The 23,887-nt window shown below is 49.1% G+C and overlaps 1 protein-coding gene and 1 long non-coding RNA gene across 2 annotated transcripts; one reads left to right on the plus strand and one right to left on the minus strand.

Annotated features, from left to right (window-relative positions):
- Positions 1-3,314: 3,314 nt before the first annotated feature.
- ARL4C (ARF like GTPase 4C) lies at positions 3,315-4,898 on the plus strand. The gene has a single exon (XM_082055056.1). The coding sequence runs from the start codon at positions 3,956-3,958 to the stop codon at positions 4,532-4,534; it is 579 nt and encodes a 192-aa protein (XP_081911182.1). The 5' UTR covers positions 3,315-3,955; the 3' UTR covers positions 4,535-4,898.
- An 11,607-nt stretch (positions 4,899-16,505) lies between these two features.
- Positions 16,506-18,457, minus strand: LOC309441611. Its single transcript, XR_014184431.1, has 3 exons — positions 18,309-18,457; positions 16,724-16,856; positions 16,506-16,600 (listed from the first exon to the last, which is right to left on the minus strand). It is a non-coding gene; the product is annotated as an uncharacterized lncRNA (long non-coding RNA).
- Positions 18,458-23,887: the final 5,430 nt, after the last annotated feature.

Genomic DNA, 23,887 nt, shown 5'->3' on the forward strand with positions numbered 1-23,887 from the left:
ATCACATTAGCCAGTGCTACCTCTCCAGCTCACACAGGCCCAGGAAAGCCACTGCTTGGGTAGAGCTCATCCATGAAACCCTGGCAGAAGAGGGGAGCAGCCCCACTAACCTGCCTGGAGATGCTGGTCCCTTGCCTTTTCCCACCATCAGCTGTTTAAGAGGTGGCTGCCGCAGTTCTGGCTCTAGTACAGCCTTCGTGCTGTTCCCACATCCCAGGCATTAGTCATGGGCATGCTGTTAATTAGCCTCAGCAATCCCCAAGAATGGGGACAGCCCTAATTACAGCCCTTGCCTCTTAACTTTGTTTGGGCTGGTGTCTCTGCTTTTAATGCAGAAACAAAAGGGAGCACACTAAGGCAAGTGATGCTATTAAGAAGGAAGGGACAGGTGAGGGAGAGAGGATCCTGCATGCTCTGGGAGCTAGGATGCTCTCTGCAAACCAATCTCCTCCTCCCCAAATCGCCAGCTTTGCCAGAAACAGCTGGCAAAAGCTGCTGCTCCAAGGTTTTGCTTTGCCTGGGTGACAAAAGGCTAATTGGATGCAGATTAAAAGTCACTACTACAGATAATCCACGAGATGGCTGTGGAAGCATGGTAAACATCCCTCTGCTTGTCTCCTCCGGGCAGGGCACCGATGGAGGTGTGCAGGCTTTGGCCCTTTGTATTTCACACACACAAAAAAAAAAAAAAAAGAAGAAAAAAAAAAGAAAAAAGATATTTTGAAGCGCAAGATGAGCTGGGGGAAGTGAGATGAGATGGGGAGGGGGGCTGGGAAGAAATAATTGCCACGTCTGAAAACAGTTACTATGGCAGCAACAGTCTTCTTGCTGCTGGAGCAAAATGTTGGGGACCAGTAAGCGGTTCCTTTGTCAAATACTCACAGACACACATTTAGATGCTAATGTTGGCTTTAACCTTGGCTGCTTAACCTTGATGTGATGGAAAGGGGGGGAGAAAAAGCAGAGGAGGGGGGCTTATGGAAAAGATGGGTTTCCTCTGCCTAAATTTGCCACTGAATGGACTTGGCAGACTCTTCTCAGCTGCGATTAACAATTATTTCTGCACTTAATATTCAGCAGAGGTCTTAACAGCTTATTTATGGATAGCTGGCATTAGCTGCAGCATAATTCACCACTGCATCCCTCCTGTTTATCTCCATCCCCTTGGGATCATCTGATGTAAGGCCATTTTTCAGAACATCCCCTAGCTTTGACCAGCCTGACTATCTAATCTTGCCTTTATTTATAACTCGCAATCAATGCTGGGGTGAAAAAGGAGGGGTGCAGAGGAGGGAAGTCTCTTCCTTCCACTTCTGCTGTTGGGAGCAAAGAAATTTGGTGTCTTGTTTCGACAAGGAAGTCTTTCAACTTGAGGCTCAGAGCTGTGTTCAGCAGTGGGGATGAAGGAGGAGGAAGGGAGAGGGTTAGAAGTGATGGAGGCGAGATGGGGAGTTCCCCGGGGAGTCCTGCCTGGGTATACCACCAAGGGCTGAAACAGCATCCCCTGCGCTGGACGTGGCATTCCTGGATCTGAGCACGAGCTCACAGCTGGAAGGTAAATTCCTAAAACACAGATCTATTGCACACAAATCAGCCACTAGTTCTGGGGCAGCCCGGGTTCCACTTGCCTTCCCAGCAGCATTTAAGAAAGCTTTGGCTGGAGCAATTCAGGCAGAAGATGAGAGTGGTGCTGGATCTGCTGGTGACACTGCTCACAAATTTGACCCTATTCTTTTATTTCTGGTGGTTTTCTCCAATAGTGTTCCAGCTCCTGGAATCAAGCGGTCATTCACAGCTTTCTCAGTAATTCATTACCTTTACAGGGTCACAGAGAAAAGCCTAAACTCAGGCCAGCTCAAAGGCCAGCTGATCAAGACAACCCCTGTGAACAAAACATTTTAATTATTCAGCCTGTACGGTGCCTGTGCCTTGCTTTTTGAATGGTTGAGCAGAGGCGATGCCACCTCACATGTACCAAGGAGCACTTCTCACAGCTGCACACTGAGGGAGACGGAGCTCCCTGCGCTTTTCATGCTGTCATCACATGGTGATTTCCATCAAAGCTGTGCCCAGTGTCACCTCCGGACACCGTCACAGTGAGCTGCCTGTAATTTTAATGATGGCATGTGTTAGCAGGCAGTCTTATCTCCACGCAAAGCCACAATACACATCCTCAGGATGAAATATGAATATGAGAAATGATCGCACTCCAGCCTGGCAATCCCCACTGCATGCTGCGTGGTGAAAGCATCTTAAATTAAAAGCAGTATCTGTCTTCTGCAGTACACTTCTTTCTCCAGGGCTTTCCAGTTAAGCTGTCAGATACAGTTGATATTTATTTTACAAATGCTGTAAAAGACGGGATGGGTAATGTTGTAGGAACAACCCTGCTGCTGCTCTTTGGCTCAGGAGTAGTATCAGAAATAAGTGCAAAGGCAAAGAGAGGGGCAGGCCTTCCCCAGAGCATGCAGCAGGGGTGGCTTCTCTGTCCCCATGCTGGCCTGGAAGGGGCTTCCAGGAGTAGCTGGGCCAGCAGATTCATGGCTTGGGGCACTGAGCTGTGCTGGGCCCTGGGGGGGAACACATTGGCTTTAACACATTTTGAGAACATTAACATCATGAGATGCAAAAAACATTACTAGTGGTTATGAACAGTAGTGCCACCCCTACCTTGGATTCAGGACAGGTGAGGTTTTCCCCTCCCAGCTTTGGGAGACTGTGACAGTCCCTGGGGGATGTAGATGCTTCATGTCCCAGCACCACACTGGGTGGTTGGGGCTCCCAACCTTGCAGCACAAGTGCAGGCTCTGCCTTTCCAGGAGCAGAGCATCGCTCTCCCGCTTTCCAGGCTCACCTTATCATCAGTGCCAGCTGTCCCTGCAGAGCTGCGTGCATCTGGAATATTGTGTCCAGTTCTGGGCTCCTCAGTTCAAGAAGGACAGGGAACTGCTGGAGAGAGTCCAGCGCAGGGCAACAAAGATGATGGAGTGGAGCATCTCCCTTGTGAGGAAAGGCTGAGGGATCTGGGGCTCTTTAGCTTGGAGGAGACTGAGGGGTGAACTCATTGATATTTATAAATATATAAAGATTTAGTGTCATGAGGATGGAGCCACGCTCTTCTCAGTGACAACCAATGATAAGACAAGGGGCAATAGGTATAAACTGGAACACGGGAGGTTTTATTTAAATTTAAGAAGAAACTTCTTCCCAGTGAGGGTGCCAGAGCCTGGACCAGGCTGCCCAGGGAGGTTGTGGAGTCTCCTTCTCTGGAGACATTCAAAACCCACCTGGACACCTTCCTGTGTAACCTCATCTAGGTGTTCCTGCTCTAGCAGGGGGATTGGACTGGATGATCTTTCGAGGTCCCTTCTAATCCCTGACATTCTGTGAAATCTGTGAACCACTTTGCAACCCCTCTAGATCTCTCACCCAAGGATTATACATTGTGCAGCAGAAGGTCGCTCCTTATGCCTCTGTGCAGTGAATAATGCCTTGTCTTTGTACTATTTTTAGTTGGGTTTTTTTGTTTGTTTGTTTGGTTTTTTTAATTATTATTTCAGTGGTTGGTGACGTAGGGACAACCAGGCTTTAACCACAGGGGGATCTCGCTCCCAGGCTCCCCCCCCACCCCGCGCCGGGCTGGACCCGGGCAACAGGGCGCAGCGGGTCAAAGCCCCCGCTTGGAGGAGAAGGGGCGGGCAGGGGCTGGTGCAGGCAGCAGAGGGCACGGGCAGGTGCCGGTGCGGGCAGCGCGGGGGGCGGAGCCGGCGGAAGGCGGCGGCGCGGTCCCTCCTCCCGGGCGGGGCGGTGGCCGGTAGTCCCGGAGCGCTGCCGCCGCGTGGAGCCGCGCTGCCCGCTCCCTGCCCGCTCCGCAGCTCACCCCGAGCCGTGCCCCGGCGGGCCCGGCGGTCGCGGGGATGGGCGCGGGGTTGTGAGGGCGGCGTGAGCCGTGGCCATGGGGAACATCTCCTCCAACATCTCCGCCTTCCAGTCCCTGCACATCGTCATGCTGGGCCTGGACTCGGCGGGGAAGACCACGGTGCTTTACCGGTTGAAGTTCAACGAGTTCGTCAATACCGTGCCCACCATCGGTTTCAACACGGAGAAGATCCGTCTGAGCAACGGGACGGCCAAGGGCATCAGTTGCCACTTTTGGGACGTGGGTGGTCAGGAGAAGCTGCGCCCGCTCTGGAAGTCCTACAGCCGCTGCACCGATGGCATCATCTACGTGGTGGACTCAGTGGACGTGGACCGACTGGAGGAAGCCAAAACAGAGCTGCACAAGGTGACCAAGTTCGCCGAGAACCAGGGCACCCCGCTGCTGGTCATCGCCAACAAGCAGGACCTGCCCAAGTCCCTGCCAGTGGCCGAGATCGAGAAGCAGCTGGCGCTCCATGAGCTGACCCCTTCCACCACCTACCACATCCAGCCCGCCTGCGCTATCATCGGCGAGGGGCTCACGGAGGGCATGGACAAGCTCTACGAGATGATCCTGAAGCGGAGGAAGTCCCTCAAGCAGAAGAAAAAGCGGTAGAAGCCCCGCAGACGCGGGGAGGGATAGAGAAGCAGACAAAGGAACCGAGGGGGAGAGAGAACCAAAGCGATTCTTTTGGGTTTTAATTGCTATTATTATTTTTTTTTCCTCCTTTATTTTTTTTTTTTTCCTTCTCCTTTCCAAATGAAAAGACAATAGTGGTGATGACAAAGCCGCCTCTGCCAGCCAAGCCCAGATCTCGGCTGCGGGCGAGAGAGCCGGGATCTCCTCCCCTCTCCCCCGCCCCTTTCCGTGGACCACCGTACTCCTCGGGGCCCGATCCGGACCTCTGGGCCCCCGGGCCGGGCTGGAAACATGGCTGAGGGGGCCAGACCCTCCCTCCGCCCTTCGGGACCACCGAGCTTTTGTGTGCCGTGGGCGAACAGGGCAGGACCCTGTTGAAGTGCATTTTGAGAGAAGCCCGGCGTGCTTCTGGATCTTTAACGTGGACATTTTGGGGTGCGGGAGAGGGGAGTGTAGCAGGGATGCGGTGGGGAGGGATGGATGCTAAAGGGGGGGTGGGGGGGGCGTCGAAGGCAGCGCCCGGGCTCAGCAAGGTTAGCGGTGAGGGAACTGCCATCCCTGCATTCCTCCCCCGCGCTTGTCGGTGGGAAGGGGTGTCGAAAGCAGGAAGGGGGGCTAGACCAGCACAAAATGTCTGTGTGGGTGATGGGTAAGGGAACACGCCCCTCTTTCTCCCCCCGCCCCCCCCCGGCTGGTGTTTTAGGGTGCGAATGGACAGACTACCGGCTGGGGGGTTGTAAGGCTGCGGCGCCGGGCATGCTTAGCGGCTGCTGACTGGTGCTGAGCTTTAAGCTATTTGCTTAAAAAAAGAAAAAAATAAATTAAAAAAAAGGCGGGGGGGGGGGTGGGGTTTCTGTAACGCTGCTGGAAGCGTTGGGGGTTTGTCCAGGAGTCCCCCTTCTCAAAAGCTCAGTTGTGCCATATTCTGAAGTGAAGCCCCGAGTAGGTTTTTATTGTGCCCAGGCAGAGAGGCGTGCTCCAAGGTGCTATTTGCTCCAGCTGGGGTGATCCAAACTAGGGGTTACTCAGTAAAAACAAACAAAAAGCAAGCTTTGTGGTACCACTGTGCTGCTCTGCAGTTGATGCAAGAGGTCAGGGCAGCGCTTGCTAAATGTAGGTTTTTGGCAGGGGTCATGGCAGGGCAGGACAGAAGGATGGCTGCTGGCACTGCCTGCCGAGATGACCAGAGCTTGCAAAATTTTTGCTGGAAAGGGACTCGGCAGCGCCGGGAAAATGGCAGGGTGTAAAGAGACATGGGTGGGGGGGCAGGGGGACAGCATGGGGGGGTGTTAGTTTTTTTAATAGAGATTTAAACCCAAATCAAAGCAGAGCGCCCCTTGCTGCCAGCAGTAGCTGTGGGCTGCCTGCTGAGCACCCAGGGCAGGGTCAGGTCCTGCTGTGTCCTTCTGCAGGTGGACATTTTGGTACCTAGTTGGGTCTGAGGTCCTAGGGACCAAAAGCCATTTGCTGTCTGTGTTTTGGCCTGGGATCCAGCTCTATGGAGGAGAAAACCAAGATCCTGGCTTTCACGCTGCCCTCAGGGGCCAAATACCCTGAATTTCGAGCCATGCAATCTGGCAGGATTTTCTGGTGATTTTACACCAGCCTTCCTGTTTGAAAATCCCTTCCCAGAGCAGCCAAGGAGAAACCACTAAGCAGACAAAAGAATAATGCCCTCTGGGTTTCAGGGAGTTGATTCTCACCTTGCAGCAATGAGCGTGACACCTTCCAAATAGCGTTTTGTTTTGTTTTTCTCTTCGTTAGGAAACAAATGCTGCAGCCAAGTAGTATTTCTCTTCTTGTGGGGTTTGAGTTCCCAACACGAGTCCTGACTTGTGCGCTGAGTGGGCTGGTCCCATCAGTTCAGGTGGCTCTGTTCCCGCTTCCTTGGGTTTTCTTTGCTTTGTCTTCACCTCCAACACTGGTACTTGCTGTTGAGAGAGAGAAAAAGAAAAGCATATTTATTTTTGATGCCACAGAAGCCACATGCATTAACCCTTTTTTTTTTTTTGTGTAGAGACCCATTTTAGAGGCAAAATATAAAGCTATGTTTTTCCCACCAACTCAGAGGTGACCAGGTTTTAAAAATGACAAGTGCAGGCTATTTAGCTGTGGGTTTTGCCTCCTTGCTGTCAAGATGTAGATCTTGGTTTGGCAAATGGGGGTTGGTTACCACCAGCTCAGCTGAGCATCCCCTTGGTTTTGGCTGAAATGGCTGGTTTTCAGCAGAGCCCTTAAGCCTGCGCTGAACTGGCAGCATGTGCTTGAAGGTTCAGCTGAGCCAGGTGGGATGCTGTGGCAGTGCTGTTCCCACCAACTCTGCTTTCTGCAATAATTAAAAAGACTTTTCCAATTAGTAGCTAATGGCTTCCATGGTATTTCTGTAACATTTCGCAACCGTATGCTGATTTTTCCTGGATGAAGATGTGTGTTGCTTGCAGTGGGCTAGAAGAAGAGGTGCCTCAGCAAAACAGCAGTTAAGGGAAAATACCGGGGTTGTTGCTCTGAAAACAAGCTGGGCTTTTTACAAGGTTGTGTGTCTTCTCTAAATATGTTTGAATGACAATTTTTTTTAATAAGCAGCTGTCATGAGGTACCAGTCTCATTTCCCCAGGTACCTTTGCAGTGTTCCCATCAGTGTTGGATATCCTGCTGCCCCGTCCCTACCCTTGCCATTGTCCATCAGTCTCTGTTCCTCCTGTATTTTCTTCTTTTTTTTTTTTTTAAAAGATGCAGACATAATGATGCTGTGAACTGAAATAAATTATTTATACAATGAAAGGGCCTGATAAAAAAAAAAAAGTGGTGTTCTGCTTATTTCTCAATATCAATGCTGCATTTTACAGTTGGTTCTCATTGCATGTTACGAAGGAGGTTGCTCCTGCCTCCCCAGAGAGAGGAGACTTGGGCATGGGGACAGAGAAGTGACCTGCTCAGGATCACTCTGCACCCTGCAGCACGCTGGCACGGGTCTGTCGCATGGCATCCTTCTGCAGCGTGTCCCTCTAGGACATGGGGAACATCGACAGTTTTGCAGTTACTGAAATCTGAGCTCTTTTGCAGATCACTTAATTTCTCTGCATTTCTGCTGCTGTCCATGAAATGAGAGAATACTGTTTGGTGTGGGTATTTTCTTCCCTCACCTCTTTTTATTTTAAATCTTCATGAAGGAGGTGATCACCCCATGCACAGCACTTAGAGGAGGGAGTGAGAAAGTTTTGGTTTTGCTCTTGGTGTGGCTTTTTTCACTGCGTGGCCTCAGGCAAGCAGTTGGGGTGGCAGGGAGCCAGGTCTGCAGGGGTTAAAGCACCAGGCGGGCGGTTGGGAGCAGGATGCTGCAGAGCTGGAGGCTGCATCTGCTCCTGGGTGGCTGCTAACACAGGAAACACAGGGTGACATTTCAGAGAGGAGAGCCAGAGCCAGGTGGTAAATGACTTTTTCTTTCTTTTTAAAATGATGATACGGCAGCCGGAGAGGAAATGATGAGCCCAATCCGTGAAAGTGCGATTTGGCAGGGCTTGCAAGCACTTCTGCTCTGGGTTTGTGCTGGGCTCTTCTCTGCTTCCCAGATGGAAACGCTGGTTTTGAGGGTGCAAAGCACCTATGTGAGAGGACATGCTGTCTGTCTGTCTGCTTTGCAGGCCCATGGGGCTTTAGGGGGTTATAGGACCTCGGAATGAACCTAAAGGCTTTTCCAGTGATGCAGTTACTGAGCTCCTTATCAAGTCTGTTGAGGCAGGCCCAGAAATCACTTGAAGCTGAGTTGGACGGTGATCCGTAGCATTCGAGGATTGAGCTGCTGAGTCCTCAGCTGCCTCGTGACCGTATGGAGATCCTCTGAAAGGTGCAGTTTCCCACAGGCTCCTTCCTCACACAGAGCATCACCAGTGGGTTCCCATCTCTGCCACACGGGTGGCATGGTGGACAGCATGATCTGGTCCAGCGCTCCTGAAGATGCTTCTGGCCATCGCTTCCCTTTGTGCCGCCAGCCCCGTTTTCCAGGCAGCGTGCAGGACATCATAAATTTCTCCTGGCTTGTGTTTCATGGATCTGAAAACCCAGGAGCAGATGCTGCAGTGCCTGCACCTTCCTTAGTGTGAAGGGATTTGTTCTCACCAATCCCACCCCGTGGGAGTCAATTTATGGGAGTTTTCCTGATGGCGCGGAGTTGTGCACACTGGCGTTGTGTCCCTGTATGGGCTTATCTGCGCACAAGAGAGCCTGGAATTGGGTTCCTTGGGCACACAGGGTGACTTGCTGTGCCCACACAGAGCTTGGGGGGCTTTCCTCCTCCTCCTGGTTTTATGGGAGGGGGAACCATCCCTGTGCCTATGATGGAGGAAGAGAAACTGCCAGAAGGGTTTGGCTGCAGGTTTTGAGAGGCTGTGACTTTGTATGTGACTGTGCAACTGCATCTACCCCTCAGGCTGAGCTGGGATGTCTCAGTTTATTTAACTGCCAAAGCCACTGACTTTCGGGAAGGGGTGGGACGGATTGTGTCTTCTTGCAAGCAAAGCTCCTTGTGCCTGGAGCTGCAAGGACAGACATCCTCCTTCAAGCCACACAGCCTCTCCTCCTGGCCAGAGAGTGCTTTTGTCAGCAGGGGGTTTTGTGTGTTTAGGCCAGTTGTCATGAAAACATTGCACAAGGAGCTTGCTGACCTTGTGGCGCCCTGAAGCAGCACGCTGGCCATGATTTATGCTGCCGCACCATCTCCCTGAGCAGGCAGTTGAGTGAAACAGTGAGTGATGCTGAAGCCACGGATCCTAGACTTATCTTCAGGGACCCTTGTGGCATGTGGAGCTCAGGCTACTGAGGATGCTGCCCCTGCATGGGACCAGCCGGGAGAAAACACAGTTGGGCTGTCAGCTGTACCAGCTCTCTGAAAGCATATAATAGGAGCTGGTGAGAAGGATTTGCAGGTTTTCAAATGGCAGAAAAGTCAAGAAGAGAATGGAACAGGGCTGGGGTCTAGCTGGGAGCAGCAGGAGATGAGGTCAGGACAGAAATGAACAGAGATGAGCTACCAGCATGTCCCTCACCACTTCTCTGCAGGTCCCTGACATACGCTCTGTGACAGCCACCAAGGAAGGGCTGTTGAGTGATCTCCACTTGCTCTCATGTACAAAGGTGCTTCAAACACCTCTCCAATGGCTTGGCATGTCCCATGTTTTCATGCACATAACTTCATGACATGTTCACCCCAAGAGCTCTGCAGCCTCTCTTCTGCAGGTTCTCCTCTTGCCTTGCCTCTTGATGTGTCAGCTATACAGGTCCTTTTCCCTCTCTTTCCCCAGTTTGCCTTGTTAAGCTAAATCCCTCTGCTTTGTTTCAAATGGGCTTTGCCTCCCAAGTAAGTAACTTAAAAAGGATCATCTTGGTTAATGTAATTCACATGGCGCTGAATCCTTGAAGCGTGGTGTAATGCAAAGAGAGCTATTTCTTTGCACAGCACAAGGTACTTGGGGTCAAAGTTTGGGTGGGGTGAGGATGACCATCTCTTTAAAATGGCCTTTGAACTATTACAAGAAGAAAAAAACAATCTCACACTGATTGAAACTTGGACCCCATTTGCTTTGTTTTCATTCAGTCAGCTCCATCCTAGAACTTCTTCAACATGAACTACCCCAAAATCATGTGTACGTTTTGTCTGAGCAGAAAAAGGACACTTCTGTGAGTCACATCTGCAGGACACTAGGTACTTCACACACGTATCATGCAAAAAAAAAAAAAAGCTAGTGCTTGCCTAGTAGAGCAAAATTGAGACATTTCAGCACAAGCATATTTTTATTGAGGATAGTTCAAGGTGACTAGGGAATATGGAGAGCACAGCCTGGGAATATTTGCTCTAATAAACCATTCTGTTTATTTCAGCTTAGCTTGTGTTTGCTTCCCTTAGATAGCGGAGTGAGATTGAAGGGATGAAAACTTACAAAAAGGAGCAACTGTCCAGAAACTACATTAAAATACTGGTGGAAGGTGAGTTATGAAGCCTATAAATCTCTGAGGTGTTCACGCTGGAGCTATACCCAGACCAGAAATAATTCCACGTGCCTAATGACCCTCTTGTCCTCCCTCCCTGACAGCCTTGACTAATGACATCTTTTGGCTTCCAAAAATGCAGCAGCACAAGGGGAGTTTATGAGAAGGGCTACTGTCAACTTACAAAGTTTCTTGTGATCCTGCAGTGCTGAGGCTGGAGTATTCCCAAAAGTTGGTGTCCAGGGAGACAGGCACCCCTGAAGGTCCTGATCCCACTTGGCGTTACTTTCAAGTCTGTATTTCAGTACTGGAAAAGAGAGCAGGACACAAAGTTAGGTCTCAATGCAGTTCTTCAGTCTCTGCCACCGACTCCCGCGTAGCCCTGGTCGCATCACTTTAGATGCCCCCATGTTTTTTTCCATGTGTGTAAAAGAAGGTCGCCAGCATTTTGCTTACTCCCAAGGCTAAAGAAATAAATTGGTGGTGGTGGTGTGATACTCAGATCCCCATACTGAAGATGTTAAAGCTGCAGGATTGTCCCCTACATGGTGAGGAAAAGGGTTGAATGGTGCTTGGGTGAGGGAAGATTGCTGCAGGTCCAGGTGCTCCTGCTTGCCCTGTGGGCAGAAGAACAGTGTCAGGGCTGAGTGCCTCTGTTCAGCATTCAGCTGAACTTTATTTTATGAGCTGTGGCTCTCTGAAACCCTCCAGCCGTATCCTCCAAGTTATGGCTGCAAGAGGGAAGTTAATAACCTGTTTTAAACCCTCAACCCCTGAGCTCCCCAGCAGCTGCAGGGACAGTAATGAAGTCCTGCAGGCAGAGAGGGTGGCACGGAGGCTCCTGTTGCTGCCACAGCACCGTGCCAGCTGTGGACAGGCCATCTCTCCAGGGCTGGAGGCAGCTCAGGACCCTGCAGATCCACCCACACAGAGGCGAAAGACCAGTGTGGCAATGGGAAACAGGAACACAAGGCAATTGTTCTGCTGGTTAATGTTTAAATAGCTCTCGGAAAGCCCCCTCCCTTGCCGCTTGCACTCTTTGACAAGGGGGCCCTTTCAAGTCTTTGGCAACTTCCCCGGCCTTTGGCTTCTGCTGCCGGTTCAACGTGTCTAAAGGCAGAACGGGGGATGGCAATGCTGCAGCTTTGCAATGTTTTCTTGCCCACCACATCTTCCCAGGATGGACCATGCTCTTTCCCAGCCAGCCTGAAAAAAAACACCTGATCACTTAGAAGGAAGGATCTGTTAGAGCTAGTTGGTGCCAAATGACAATGGGTTGTGTGAAAACAAACAAACAAACACACACACATTTCATCAGCTGAAACCCAACAAACAACCAAAAATAACAACCCACCACTCATACACCATTCTTAGAGTGTGAACTTGGGTGTTCCCCATCCAGCCTAGCTAGTGACAGACACACCTCCAGAAAAAATGGCCTTTAGTCTTCCTCGTGCAACTGCATAGGTCTTTGTCTCCCGTGCATAGCCATGGTAGCATCTGGTGGTCCCAGAGAGGTGGGGAGACCCTGCTGATGTCTCCCCACAAACCTCAGTCCAGCCCTGGGACTTGCTGCATTTCTTCTGGGAATTCCAGCAGCCCTAGAACATCTAAGGCAAGGGCAAGGATGGTTTAAAATAATCTCCTCCCAGCTTCTGGCACCAAAGCCAACCATCTTCCCACCTAGCCCAGGTTCTCCTAAGGTGCTGCCCATCTCCATCTTTTCATCACAAGGGCATGATGCAAAGAGTTCTATGATGATTTGTCCCTCACCAGGCGCAAAACCTCATGCAGGACAAATAACCCATTTGGGGCACCCTCTTATCTCTCCCTCCTGCCTCATTGTAAAACTCAATTAGAGCAAAGCTGGTTGGGGGCAGGGGGTGGGAGGGCAAAACTGTTTATTAAGCCTCAGCATCAGCATTTCTTTTCAGCTTGGCTGCTCTGTGTCCCTGGTAACTGCTGGGGTGTAATGGGTGAAAACCGAATTGTGATTGCAGGCGAGGAAGTCCTGGTGTGACAATGTGTTTGAAGAGAGCGGTGGAGCATGAGAAGGCCATAAACCCATCTGGAGGTCACTGAAGGGGCTGGTTTGTGAAAAACCAGCCCTGCTGGAGTTTTAGCAATGTGACCTGAGGATTTATAACCTCTGAGGATGCTCTGAGCTGAGCGGAGCCTGCACTGGCTCATTTTAAGCTAAAAATTGTCTTAGGTCTGGATGAGGGACAGCCTGGGAGAAGAGGGCTTGTGGTCAATGAGTAATGTCCTCATCCCCCACCTCCTCCCCGCACCAGCTTCGCTGCAGGGCTGGAGCACAGGAGCCTCTTGAGGCAGCAAATGAATGGGTTGCTAACACCAAGAGTTGATGTTTATCATGCTGTTGCCCAAGGGAGACTTGGGTGCCCAACGCTCCTTTATTTTTAGCTAGATAACAGTGACGCAGAAAGATGGGAGGGAGAAGGAGGGGCTGTGTCTGCTGAGACGGCAGCAATGTTCAAGTTCCCTATTTGTAATTACTTGCAAATAAGTCCCGGGTATGTTTTCATATGTATATATACGTATATATATTAAAGTATCTATCCAATATATGTTCTGTTTTTTAAATATCTATAATTGCGCATAGGGAGAGTATACTGCAAATATTTCATTAGCTCTCATGTCACCAGGACCTCCTTTCCCCCAAGGTTTCAGCATCAGCAGGCAGCCATGTACCAGTGTCCCATGGCAGCCCAGGCTTACGCTAGGAGAGAGAAACACTGGGCTCACTTCAAACACAGGTTGGAGTTGGAGGAGCCTTGTCTTCACCAATGGCTGAAGGACCCTCACCACAGCTTATGAAAGGTGCTTTCTTCCACCGTGGTCTGGCACATGCCTGGTGGCACTGGGATGAGGTGGGAGCCCCATCCCAGCACTGAGCTAACCTGTTCTCTGCCAGCTTGTGGGACTCACCAACTCCGTTCCCTTCAAGAAGCTGCCTTGCCTACCATAGCTCTGCCTGCCCCTCTTAAATTGAATATTTCTTCTGGTGGTCAGGAGCCTTTTAATTTCCAGCCTACAACATTTCCCAACCACTTTGTGGCCAGTGGCCACTGTGCCAGTGTTAGCCCTTAGCTCAAGCATCTCTCCTCCCCGCTGGCAATCATGGTTCTCTGAGCCACCATCCTGTAGGATGGGGAAGAACCTTTACATGTCCTCACTAAACTGGGTCCTATTTCTGCTCTGAAACCAGAGAGGGTGGAAGAGGGAAATTCAACAAGATAAGAAATCCAGAGTATCCTCCAGACTTGGGCTGGGGCTACATCAGAGAGCTGGAGGTGGCAGGGATGATTTTTCATGGGTTGGGAAAGGTTAGGTATGTTTTGGAGCCTGTTTGCTTGGGCAGACGGGGACAGACCCAAATTTCTACTAAGTCCTGAACTGGGAGTGCTGCAGTGGAGCTACACACAGAGGCAGGACAGGGAGGGCCACTGAGGTCCCATCGCTACCTGCTCCTGGGCAGACTCAGCCCTGGGAGGTCATCTCTTAGCGATCAATAAAACAGGGTGAGAGAGGCCTCATGCAAAATGTTGGCATCTGTAATGGAGCTGCTTGGAAACCATCCAATGATCCTCTTCCCTTGCCATCTGAAACCAAGAATTCATAAAAAATAAGCCATTTCATGGAAATGCTGATGGCAAAACGCCACTACGGGGGTGAAAAAAAAGCAAGCTGCAGTGACCTTGGGCATTTGGATAATGCTGAAACAACTTTTCTGGAATGGATCTTGTTCACTTTGAGATTGCTCTTTACTGGAAACTTTTTAAGGCATGTTCTGTTATTAAATATATATATATAATGAAACTTACCTTGAAATCTGAGCAGGGCACATGGAGACCTTATGCTCCACGGCACCACTTATTCCTCAGCACAGCATCTCTGGCCTTTTTCCAGTGGGGTGATGCTCCCTGAGAGCATCCCACCCTGACGCATGTGGATCCTCTGGCCTCTCTGGGAGGTCCTGCCATCTTCTCCATGGCTTTTTTTCTCACTGGATGTCCAGGAGCCTCTGGTATCAGCAGTCCAGAAATCTCAGGAAACTCATGAGAGCAGAAATGGCAGCAGAAGAATTCCTACCCCTTTTCTTCCTTCTCTTAACCTCCTGCCCTGTTGGAGCTCCCTTTATAATGAAATATGCACAAAATTGTTGAGTTTCTAATGATCTGAACTCCCTCAGTCAAGACAAGACTCAGCTTGCAAAGAATGTGAATAATTTATGTGTAGATAATAATGAGAGGGAGAGCATGAAGAAAAAGGAGTTTGTCTTTCATTCCCCTCAGTGCTGCTCCCAAGGCTTTACCTGATGCAGAACAGCTACTCCTGATTATCCCAGGTGGACTCATTTACATGGGGACCTTCCTCTGACTCTGTAAGCAGAACCCTCCTTTTGGCTTTAATGCAATCCACCATGGATGCAATTGCTAAACAGGGTGGGAAAGAAAAAAACAATACTTTTCTTCTCAAATTCACATTAAACCTGTATTCTTTTGCATCCTTGCATACCCTGGACTAGCTTTTCTCTGTAGGTAGGTCCCCAGGAACGATACAGAAATCCCGCTTCCAGCTCCAGCCTTGCAAATGCAGTGACTCACTCTCAAGAAAACTCATTGTGCTGGCGTAGGCCAGACGCCCTGACACTTTTTTTTCTTTTAAAGAAGCCCTAGCAAGGGCAAATATATAGCTTGTGAAAACGTATTATGGCAGAAGAACAGCTTCAGTAAACAGATTTAATATATGAAATGTCAGGAGATTTTTGGCTGCGGGAAAATGCCTGGGAGCCTTACACTGTGTGGTGTGACTTTGAGAGGCAGATTCAGTTCTTAGTTCTGTCTAATGTCCTGCAATGTCTAAATGGGGCAAAGGCATGAAAATAATTCAAGATCTACAGCTCAGCTACTCTTTGCAGCAGGGGGAAATGTTGAAAAGCAAGGGGAAAGGGTTTGCAAGTAGGAAATGTAAAACTTCAGTGCATCTTTTCTCTTGATATGAGCTCCCTGGACATTGCTAAGGGCAGTTCATGTAAAGTCTACTCCTGCTGGCAAAACATAGCTGAAGGCAAGGGAGACCAGCAGGGGTTAGAGCTGGAAAGGTAAATCCACTTTAAAAAGTGCCCTTTTTGGTGAAAGAAATAGTTGCAGCTTCACGTCTGATTCAGCAAATAATGCAGGGAAATTTCTACAAAGCTCAGACTTTTTTTTTTTTTTTTTTTCCCTCTCTCCATCTTAAAAGGGACTGAACTGTTTCTTTTCAAAGCAAAGAGAAGTTAAGCCTAAACCTGAATTCCTCACTCCAACCCCACATTTCTTTTTTTCTTGCCCCTGTCTTAGCTTTGCTGTTGATTGGGTGACTCAGAAAAAGAAACCAACTCACACAGAGACTTTCTCTCCTCCTCATCCTTAACACCTGAGACTAGCAGAGGTGGGGATAGATGGGAGTGAGGTTGGTTTACTGTCCTTGTTCCAAACCTCCCCTTAAGCCAGACCCCACATTACGGCAAAAGGGTCTAAGGGTTATATCTTTACTGACTGAAATAGGATGGAGCAGGAGCTTTACAAAGACAGCTCCTAGATAAGCTCGTCAGGTAGCGTGGTAGAGTTATGAGTTAAAACTAGTGGAAAGTTGCATTCTGATTTTAGTTTTTGAATTAAATTTTTAAAGACACTGCTTTGTGAAAATGGGGTGAGCCTCAGGCACGCACAGGCAGGTGCCTCCTCCCTCCTTCATTCCGCCTGTGGATAATGTGCCTTTAATTACTATTAATTACTTAATCGCACTCTCCACAGCTCTGCTTAAGACAACCACGTTAATTACTCACAAACAGGCTCTGGACACGTACAAGCCATAACGGACACAGCGAGTCATTTAAATCCTGTCCCCTGCAGGTCTGGCCCCTTCTTGTCCATCTTTCAGCTTACCACAGAAGACACAGTTCCTGTGAGTTGCTCGAGGGCTTGTGTTTGTTTTCTGGGTGATTTTCAGGTTGACCTGATGGCCCAAGGTCTTGCTTTGGGGTATTCTCACCTCCTTGGGGATTATCAAGGCATAGAGGATAATTTACAGCAGCTTGACAGTGACATCTCAAGGTCTGGCTCCTGAGAGCATGAGGAAGAGGGGAGTCCCTTCCCTGCCCCGGTGCTTCTCTTTTACCTCAGCTGAGACATGGCCTTCACAGTCATCAGGAGAAACAGGAAGCAAGAAGAGGGAATAAGACCCCAGGATCCTTGCAGAGCCCTGACCAGACTGCAGAGAAGTCCCTGAGCCGGGCTGGGTGGAGCAGGTTCTGCAAGACAAGTGCAATGAGAGACAGAGTGAAAAATTCAGTTTTAATCCTACCATGCTCAGGCCAAGCCTAACATCTTTGAGGGAAAACAGCAAGTCCTAACTGTGGAAGAACTTACAAACAAACAAAAAAAAATCTACTTGCAAAACAAAACACTGACATAATTTCAAATTGACATGGGCTCTAGGCAACAAAATCAATCACAATCATGTTTTCCAGGCTATGCTTGGTAGTCAGACACAATCTTAGTGCAGGGTGGGAGGAGGAGTTAAAAATATGAACTTAAATTTGTATGGGTGAAACCAAGAATATCCATGGCTACAGCACCAAGAACCGCACCAGCCAAAACACAAGAAAGCCATGTGGCAACCCTTCCCAAGATGAGAAAGGCAAAAGATTTACAGAAAGCATCAAGGCTTGGTCAAGCTTCTTGGTCCAGTCACCATGGGACTTTATCCAAATAGAGCTTTTTTGGCTTTGCCAAAATGCCTGTGCCAGCATGCTGTTGGTGTATTTACACCCCCTCAGGTGGTGTCCCTGCCAGAGGACTGAAAAACAAATCACTGAGAATCCTTGAGTCCCTCCATCATCCACCATCACTCCTTTTTCCCACCTCCCTGACAAACACCAGGGCAGCCAGAAGGAGCTGGGAGGTGTTTCATCTCCACCACGAGGGTTATTGCATCAGCATCCAAAACAGAGACATGTTTGAATCAGTCTGATCATTCTCATGTCCCCAGAAAATTAGCTCTATTAAAAGAAAACAAAGGCAGAAATGCCTCGCAGCCTGGGAAAGCTGACAGCTTTAGAGCCAGCTCTTCTCAGGAGCTCATCTCTCGTATCATCAGCTCCGGTGCAGGTAGGGGGTGGATCTGGCAGGGGCTGTGGGTGTGCACGTGTGTGTGTTTCACAACTGTTTCACAACTCTTGGTTGATGGTGTTCTCATAACATTGACTCAATCCTCCCCAATTATAAACAAAGCTAGCAAAAGTCTCCTTCCTAGGAAAGAAAAATGATCGGGGTGAGGGGGCTTCCCTGAGCCTACATTGTCTCCAAAAGCATGTCAGGCAGTAATTAATCACTTCAGGGTATTTGCTGATTTGTAATTACCTGCAGTGAAAGGTCTGGCAATACAGTTTGCTATCAATCATCGCTGCTATCAGTCACATAGGCTGGGTCACCTCATTACCTGGCTGCTGGTTATTTCAAATGGTAACATTTCAGGTAAAATCTAAACCCTCATATTTAATTTCCAGCATTTCACGTGTTTCATGTCACATTCCTGTTCTAGACACCTCCAGCAAGATCCTCTCCTGACCAGCTGCACAAGAGACTGATTCACAGAGCGAAGATTCCCAGAATCGTGCTTGGTAAAATGCAGTGTTCTTTACGGGCCGATGCAGGGGGGTGCTTTCTCTCCAGGCTGTGCAGACATTTTCTGGCACATGTACCCTGGGCATGAGGATTTTACACGGCATTGCAGAATCCATCCTGGCTCCATGCATGCTGTGCAGCAGTCAGTGCTTTTGCAGGACTGTCACTTCCCTCATGGGTGATATGGGCTCATCCACATGATTCCACTCCTGGTAATCCTATTGAGAGAGCTGTGGTATTTAGCAGTTTAGCAAAAGATCCGCATCCCGTGGGTAACTTTTCATGCTAAGGACCCCCACCTTCCCTTTCGGATGTCAGAAGGAAAGGGACTTGCAGCCTTCTGGGTGAGATGGCAGATGAAAAGAAGCCAGTACTTAGAATTAAACAAAAACAACCCTAAAAAATAACTCATGAGTTTGATGTTTCAGGATTTTGCAACAGCCTGACTCATCTTTTTTTTTTTTTTTTTTTTTTTTTTTTTTTAATCTAAGGATTTAAAGGAGTCTCTTCTCATGGAGACAAGCAGCAAGATGCCAGGGAGGGATAATCCCCACTGCTACATGGGATGCAGGAATTGCGTGGTGGCTGAACACTGCACATCCCCAGGGCAGGAGAGGATGCAGCCAGCTGGATGTGGCCTCAACCCAAGAGTGCTAAGTCCAGCTCACCTCAGAAATAGTTCTTTTTAGTACCATGGGGGTGAGTTGCAGCTGAAGGGAGCATGTTGGAGTATGGCTCATTCATCCTGCCCTGTTGGGTAGGGTCGGAGAAGGAATCCTGCCCAGGCAAGAGCTGCCAACACACACTGATGAGCATGCCTAGACTGCTCTCAGCAGTTTCAGATATTCTCCAGCCCCTTGTTGTCTGAGGAGCTCTGGCTCTGCCAGGTGTAACACTTGATATGGTGTGATCCCCATGTTCAGCATTGCTATACCTGCTTAGATCCTGCACAGGGGCTGGAAAGTGGAAGAGAAGACCTGACAAGATGGATAAAATGAAGATTACTGTCTTGGTCTCAGGAAGATGTCCTCTCCCTAACCCCACCACATATTCCAGCCCCAGAGAGGTTCAGCATCACATCTCCCCAGCTTCAGGGAGTGAAGGAGACAAGTTTTTGAGGTACACTGGACAGGAGGAGCAGCATGTCCCCAGGGCAGGGGCAGACTCTGCTGTTGCTTTCTCTGCCCTGTGGGTCACTAGCTCAGAGACCGAACATCCTCCCTGGAGACCCACATCATCCCCCAGCCACCTGGCCTTGCCTAGGGCAAGCTCTTGGGGTAGAGAAAGCACAGGGCTGGATACCAGCATGGATGGATTGGCAGAAGGACCTTGTTGATCTCATCTGGAGTCACCCAGGGAAGGAGAAAGCTCTTCCCAGTGGCCCGTAGCCCCCCTAGAGGAATGCGAGCTATGCAGGGACCAGAGGTCACTGCAATCAGGCATAGCGAAGGGTGGCTGTAAAAGGGAAAGATAAACCCAATAAATCAGGCTATGGGAAAAGGAGGAGGGCACAAGTGCACAGAGCTGCAGGAGGATGGTACAAGGCGCTCCCCTCAGGCAGAGGGAGGGGGGATGTGGGGCTAACCTGGGCCTCAGACCAGACTGGAGATGAGGGATGCAGAACACAGGCAGCACTGTCATGGGGGCAGCATCCACAGAGGGAGAGGTGCTGTGGAGACCGGGAGCCTGGCCAGGGTAAAGGGAGCAAAAAGCATCCACGGGAGGTGGGAAGTCTTCTGTTTTCCCTCTGGCAATATTGAAACAAACAAACAGAACCACAAACCAAACAAACAAAAAAAACCCCAAACAAACAAAAAAGAAAATGCAAAGGGGAAAAAAGCGGAAGCAGTGTATTACATTCAGGTGGAAAAAGCCCTCAGAATACCATTTTGCTCTCAGTTCTACTGTATTGTATTTTATATTATTCCTGTAATGGGAAATGGCAGTCTGTATTAAGTGGTAAAACGGAAGCCACAAGACTCTCCTTGGAGAAAGTTACAAATGGTTGTGAAGTATTTTAAAACCTGACATTTTTTCTGCTTAGACAGGAGACCTCCCTGAGGCTCAAACCTCCGTTGCACAAGCATTAATTCCTGCAGCTCCAGCTCTGTATGTGAGACTACAAAACAGTGGCCGAGGGGAGATGGATGGACATCGTGGCGCCTTAGCTGGTGACCTGCTCACCTTTATTGACCCCTCCAGGTGAAAACAGGTATCCAGACACATGTTTTGGGGACACAGAAGTAGTCAGGTTGCTATAGTTGCTTACCCAGAATGCAGAATAAGCCCTTGGTGAAAAGAAATCCATGCTGGTTCATATCTGTTCTGTGTAATCAGGAGAGCTATTACAAACTCACATGAAATGCTCTGGATCTCATTCCATCTGGAGCTGATGCACCCTGGAAGAGACGATACCAATATAATCCCAGCTTCCCCAGCAAAATACTGAGAACCCAGCCCCAGTGTAAAATGAGAAATAAAACGTTAGTCTGCTCATCTGTGGAGATGGGAAATGTGACCCCTGGTGCCTTCAAAAATAAAGGGTGAACTGTGCAGTCTTGTGGCTCTTGGCTTGATTTCTTAAACTGGAAGTCTTGTGCAATGGGACCTCCCATGCCCCCAGTCAGTCCACCATCCCAGTCCTGAGACACTTTTCAACCCTTTGGCCAGTCTCCCCCAGATTTTGCAAAGGAGCTGAAGTCTCACTGACATGAAGCGCCTACAAGTCTTGTGAAAATAGGTGACTCGCTCAAGAAGAAAGAAAAACGCTATAAATATCCTGAGTGAGGGAAGAATTCATCACTCACTCAGCTCTTATTATACACCAAGAGAAAGCTGTTATAAAAAGCCCTGCCACAAAGAAAGGCCGAAACATGAATCACTCTTTATGAGATATCAAAGAATCCAACCACAGCAACAAAATCCAAATGGACCCAGACATCCTCAGTGCCTCTGCTCCAGACCATGTACTCATGCTCATTGCTTGGCCTGTGACCATGCACTGGGTACCCTGTCCCTTTGGGAAAGATCTCCTGAAAAGAGATAACATCTCCCTTTGAAGACACTGCCTACAAAAGGCTTCTACCTCTAAAAGACTAGACAGGTAGCAACTATGAGAAAATGGTTTTTAGGATGCATAAAATAAAAAAGAGAGGAATCAGCATCACAAGCTTATCTCTTTTCCTCCATGGGCTCCCACTGTGTCTTGTCTTCTTCTTCCCCTTGGCTGGGGTCAAGCAAACCAGGGACTGGGGCCTGTGGTTAAGGAGAACAATTTCAAGAATAAGTCCCATCAGGGTGAGTGGCTGCAAGGACAACTGCAACTCTCTGTTTGAAGTCCATTCCCACAGACCAGGCTGCCTCCCAGCTTTTGTAAGCAGTTAAATAAAACACCCCGAGTGCTTTGCTCTGGTTTTGTGATACTTTAGTAGGCTAAAGGAAACTCTTACACCACTTTTCAGTGAATACAGTAGAATTAAGTGAGACACGTTGCGGGAGAAGTGTCATGTGATGGAGAGGCATAAAGGAGCAGCAAGAATTTTAAGTTTGAAGGCTGTGGGGATGGAACCAGTGCTCCATTATCCAGGATCATGGAGAGGGATGGATACTGAATACCGAGATAACACAGATTCCTAGAATAACCTAAATAGCCCAGATAACCCCTAGCCTGGGGAATAGCATATCCATCCATCACTGAACTGGAGCCACAGAGCCGGCTATGACCTGACTCAAGCCTTCAGATATTGTAGCAGCAACTCTGCATTATAGATCCCAGGGCTGGTCAATGCGCAGTCAAGGTCTTTGTATCTGCCACAGGGCGACGTCAGAGAGGGTGACGGGGCCTGAGACTGTTGACTCTGACTTGTGCTGGAGGGCTCTGCTGAAATGACCAAGTCCACCCTGAAGGCACTGGCAGCAAGCTTTTGGTGGGTAAGGGTGAAATGGATTCAGACCAGCACTGCACACAGGCAGGGGTGCCAAGAGGAAAGGTTGGCAGTGACCAATTTGGCAGCAGCACAGTTGGCCACCAGCACTGTGCAAAAACACAGGCAAGTGCCTATCACACTGAGAATCTTCCGATGTATGTACTCAAGACAGTGACACCCATCAGGCCTGTGGAACACTGCTTTCTCAAAGGGCTGAGGTCATTCATGGGCTGCGGGCAGAGGGGTCTTGATGAATTTTTTTCCACCTGAGAAGCTCGTATCTTGGCAGGACAAACCTGCAGATGACAGGGAGCTTGGTGGCTTATTTTTCACTCTTTCCCCATCTCCACCTCAAGCAATGATGCCCTGCCTTTTACTCAGGGTAGAAGCGATACTGAGCTTTTCTGAGTCTCGCCTGTTTTTCAGCTCCTCCTTATTTTCTTATCTGCTCTCTCACTTCCCCAGAGTCCTGTGAGTGCTGTAGCCAAGTCACCTCTAAAGTATGAGCCCTTGTTCACCAAGAGGTCAAGATATTCCCCAGCATAATCTTGATAGCTAATGGTTAAAGCCAAAGCTGAAGCCCCACACCTCCTCTCCTCAGGAATTCCTGAGGGAGGGTGGGGAATCCTGGGAAAGGAGAGCAGCTCTGCTAACAGGACAGAGGAGGTTGATAGAAAAGGCAAAATGGATCAGAAGTGTATTCACTTATTGTGGGCTCTTTGTTGTCCCTGAGAGGCATTTCTTGCAACAAGAGGGTCACATCACACAGCAGGCACCCGCAGAAGGCTACAGGAGCTGGCAAGGGTCTGAGAGGGTCATCATTCCTCCCAAAAGCAACAGTTTCCAGCCCTGGAAGTTTAAATTGGGCTTACCTCCTAAATCACCTTGATGACATTCAGATGTAAGCAGTTCCCTGAAGCCATTTTAGAGGCATTTTTGAATGCCATCCTGCACCATTCTTCAGATGGAGCACTCAAGTCCTCTGAGCCTCTGTCCCTGAAACCCCTGGGAGATGCCAGCAGCCCTGCTCCACCAGGAATGATCTGCTACACTGGGGTGTTGTGCCCTGGTGCCCTGCACAACTTGCACATCAGCTTGATGCTCTGAGAGACACTTGCATTGCTAACAGCAGGCCACAGCACCTAGTTTCCTCTCCTACATTAGTCATTCTTCCCAAATTTCCTTCTTTTGTATAGGGTTCCCTCTGTTTCCTGCTACAGGCTTAATTTTCTCTGCACTATAAGCACTTGCAAGTATTTGTACCAATAGAGAGACCAGCTCATCTGTTTGGCTATTTTTATTCCTCCTGCCGTAGCACCTTGAGAACTGTTTTTCCAGAATAATCTCTGGAGGTCAGGAAGGGAAAGAAATCATCTGGTACAGCCAAATGTATTGAAGGCAATTTCCTACACAACAGGACCTCATAATCACACTGGAGTCCTTAATATTGACACTTCAGTTAGAAAGAAAATAAAATCAGAGGCAGGTTCTTTAAGCAGTGCCTTCAGAATCACATCAGATGTTCACATCAGGCCTGGATGCCAAAGGTGCCAGTCCATTGAGGAAACTGGGTGGGGAGCTCAGTCCATTGCACTACTGGGGACTAAAAGCTTTTGGTTTCTTTCCAGGACTACTAAGCTTCAACAGAATATCCCCCCAAAATTGCTCTTGCTGTCAGCAACGCCCAGGTCTGGCACCTAGAAAGGTGGAAAGATCAAGCCTCTGCAAAT

This window comes from Streptopelia decaocto, assembly GCF_964273445.1.
Source record: "Streptopelia decaocto genome assembly, chromosome: 6".
Classification (NCBI taxonomy): domain Eukaryota; kingdom Metazoa; phylum Chordata; class Aves; order Columbiformes; family Columbidae; genus Streptopelia; species Streptopelia decaocto.

Coding starts and splice junctions, on each gene's coding strand:
- ARL4C (XM_082055056.1), top strand. CDS start 3,956: ATGGGGAACATCTCCTCCAACATCTCCGCCTTCCAGTCCCTGCACATC.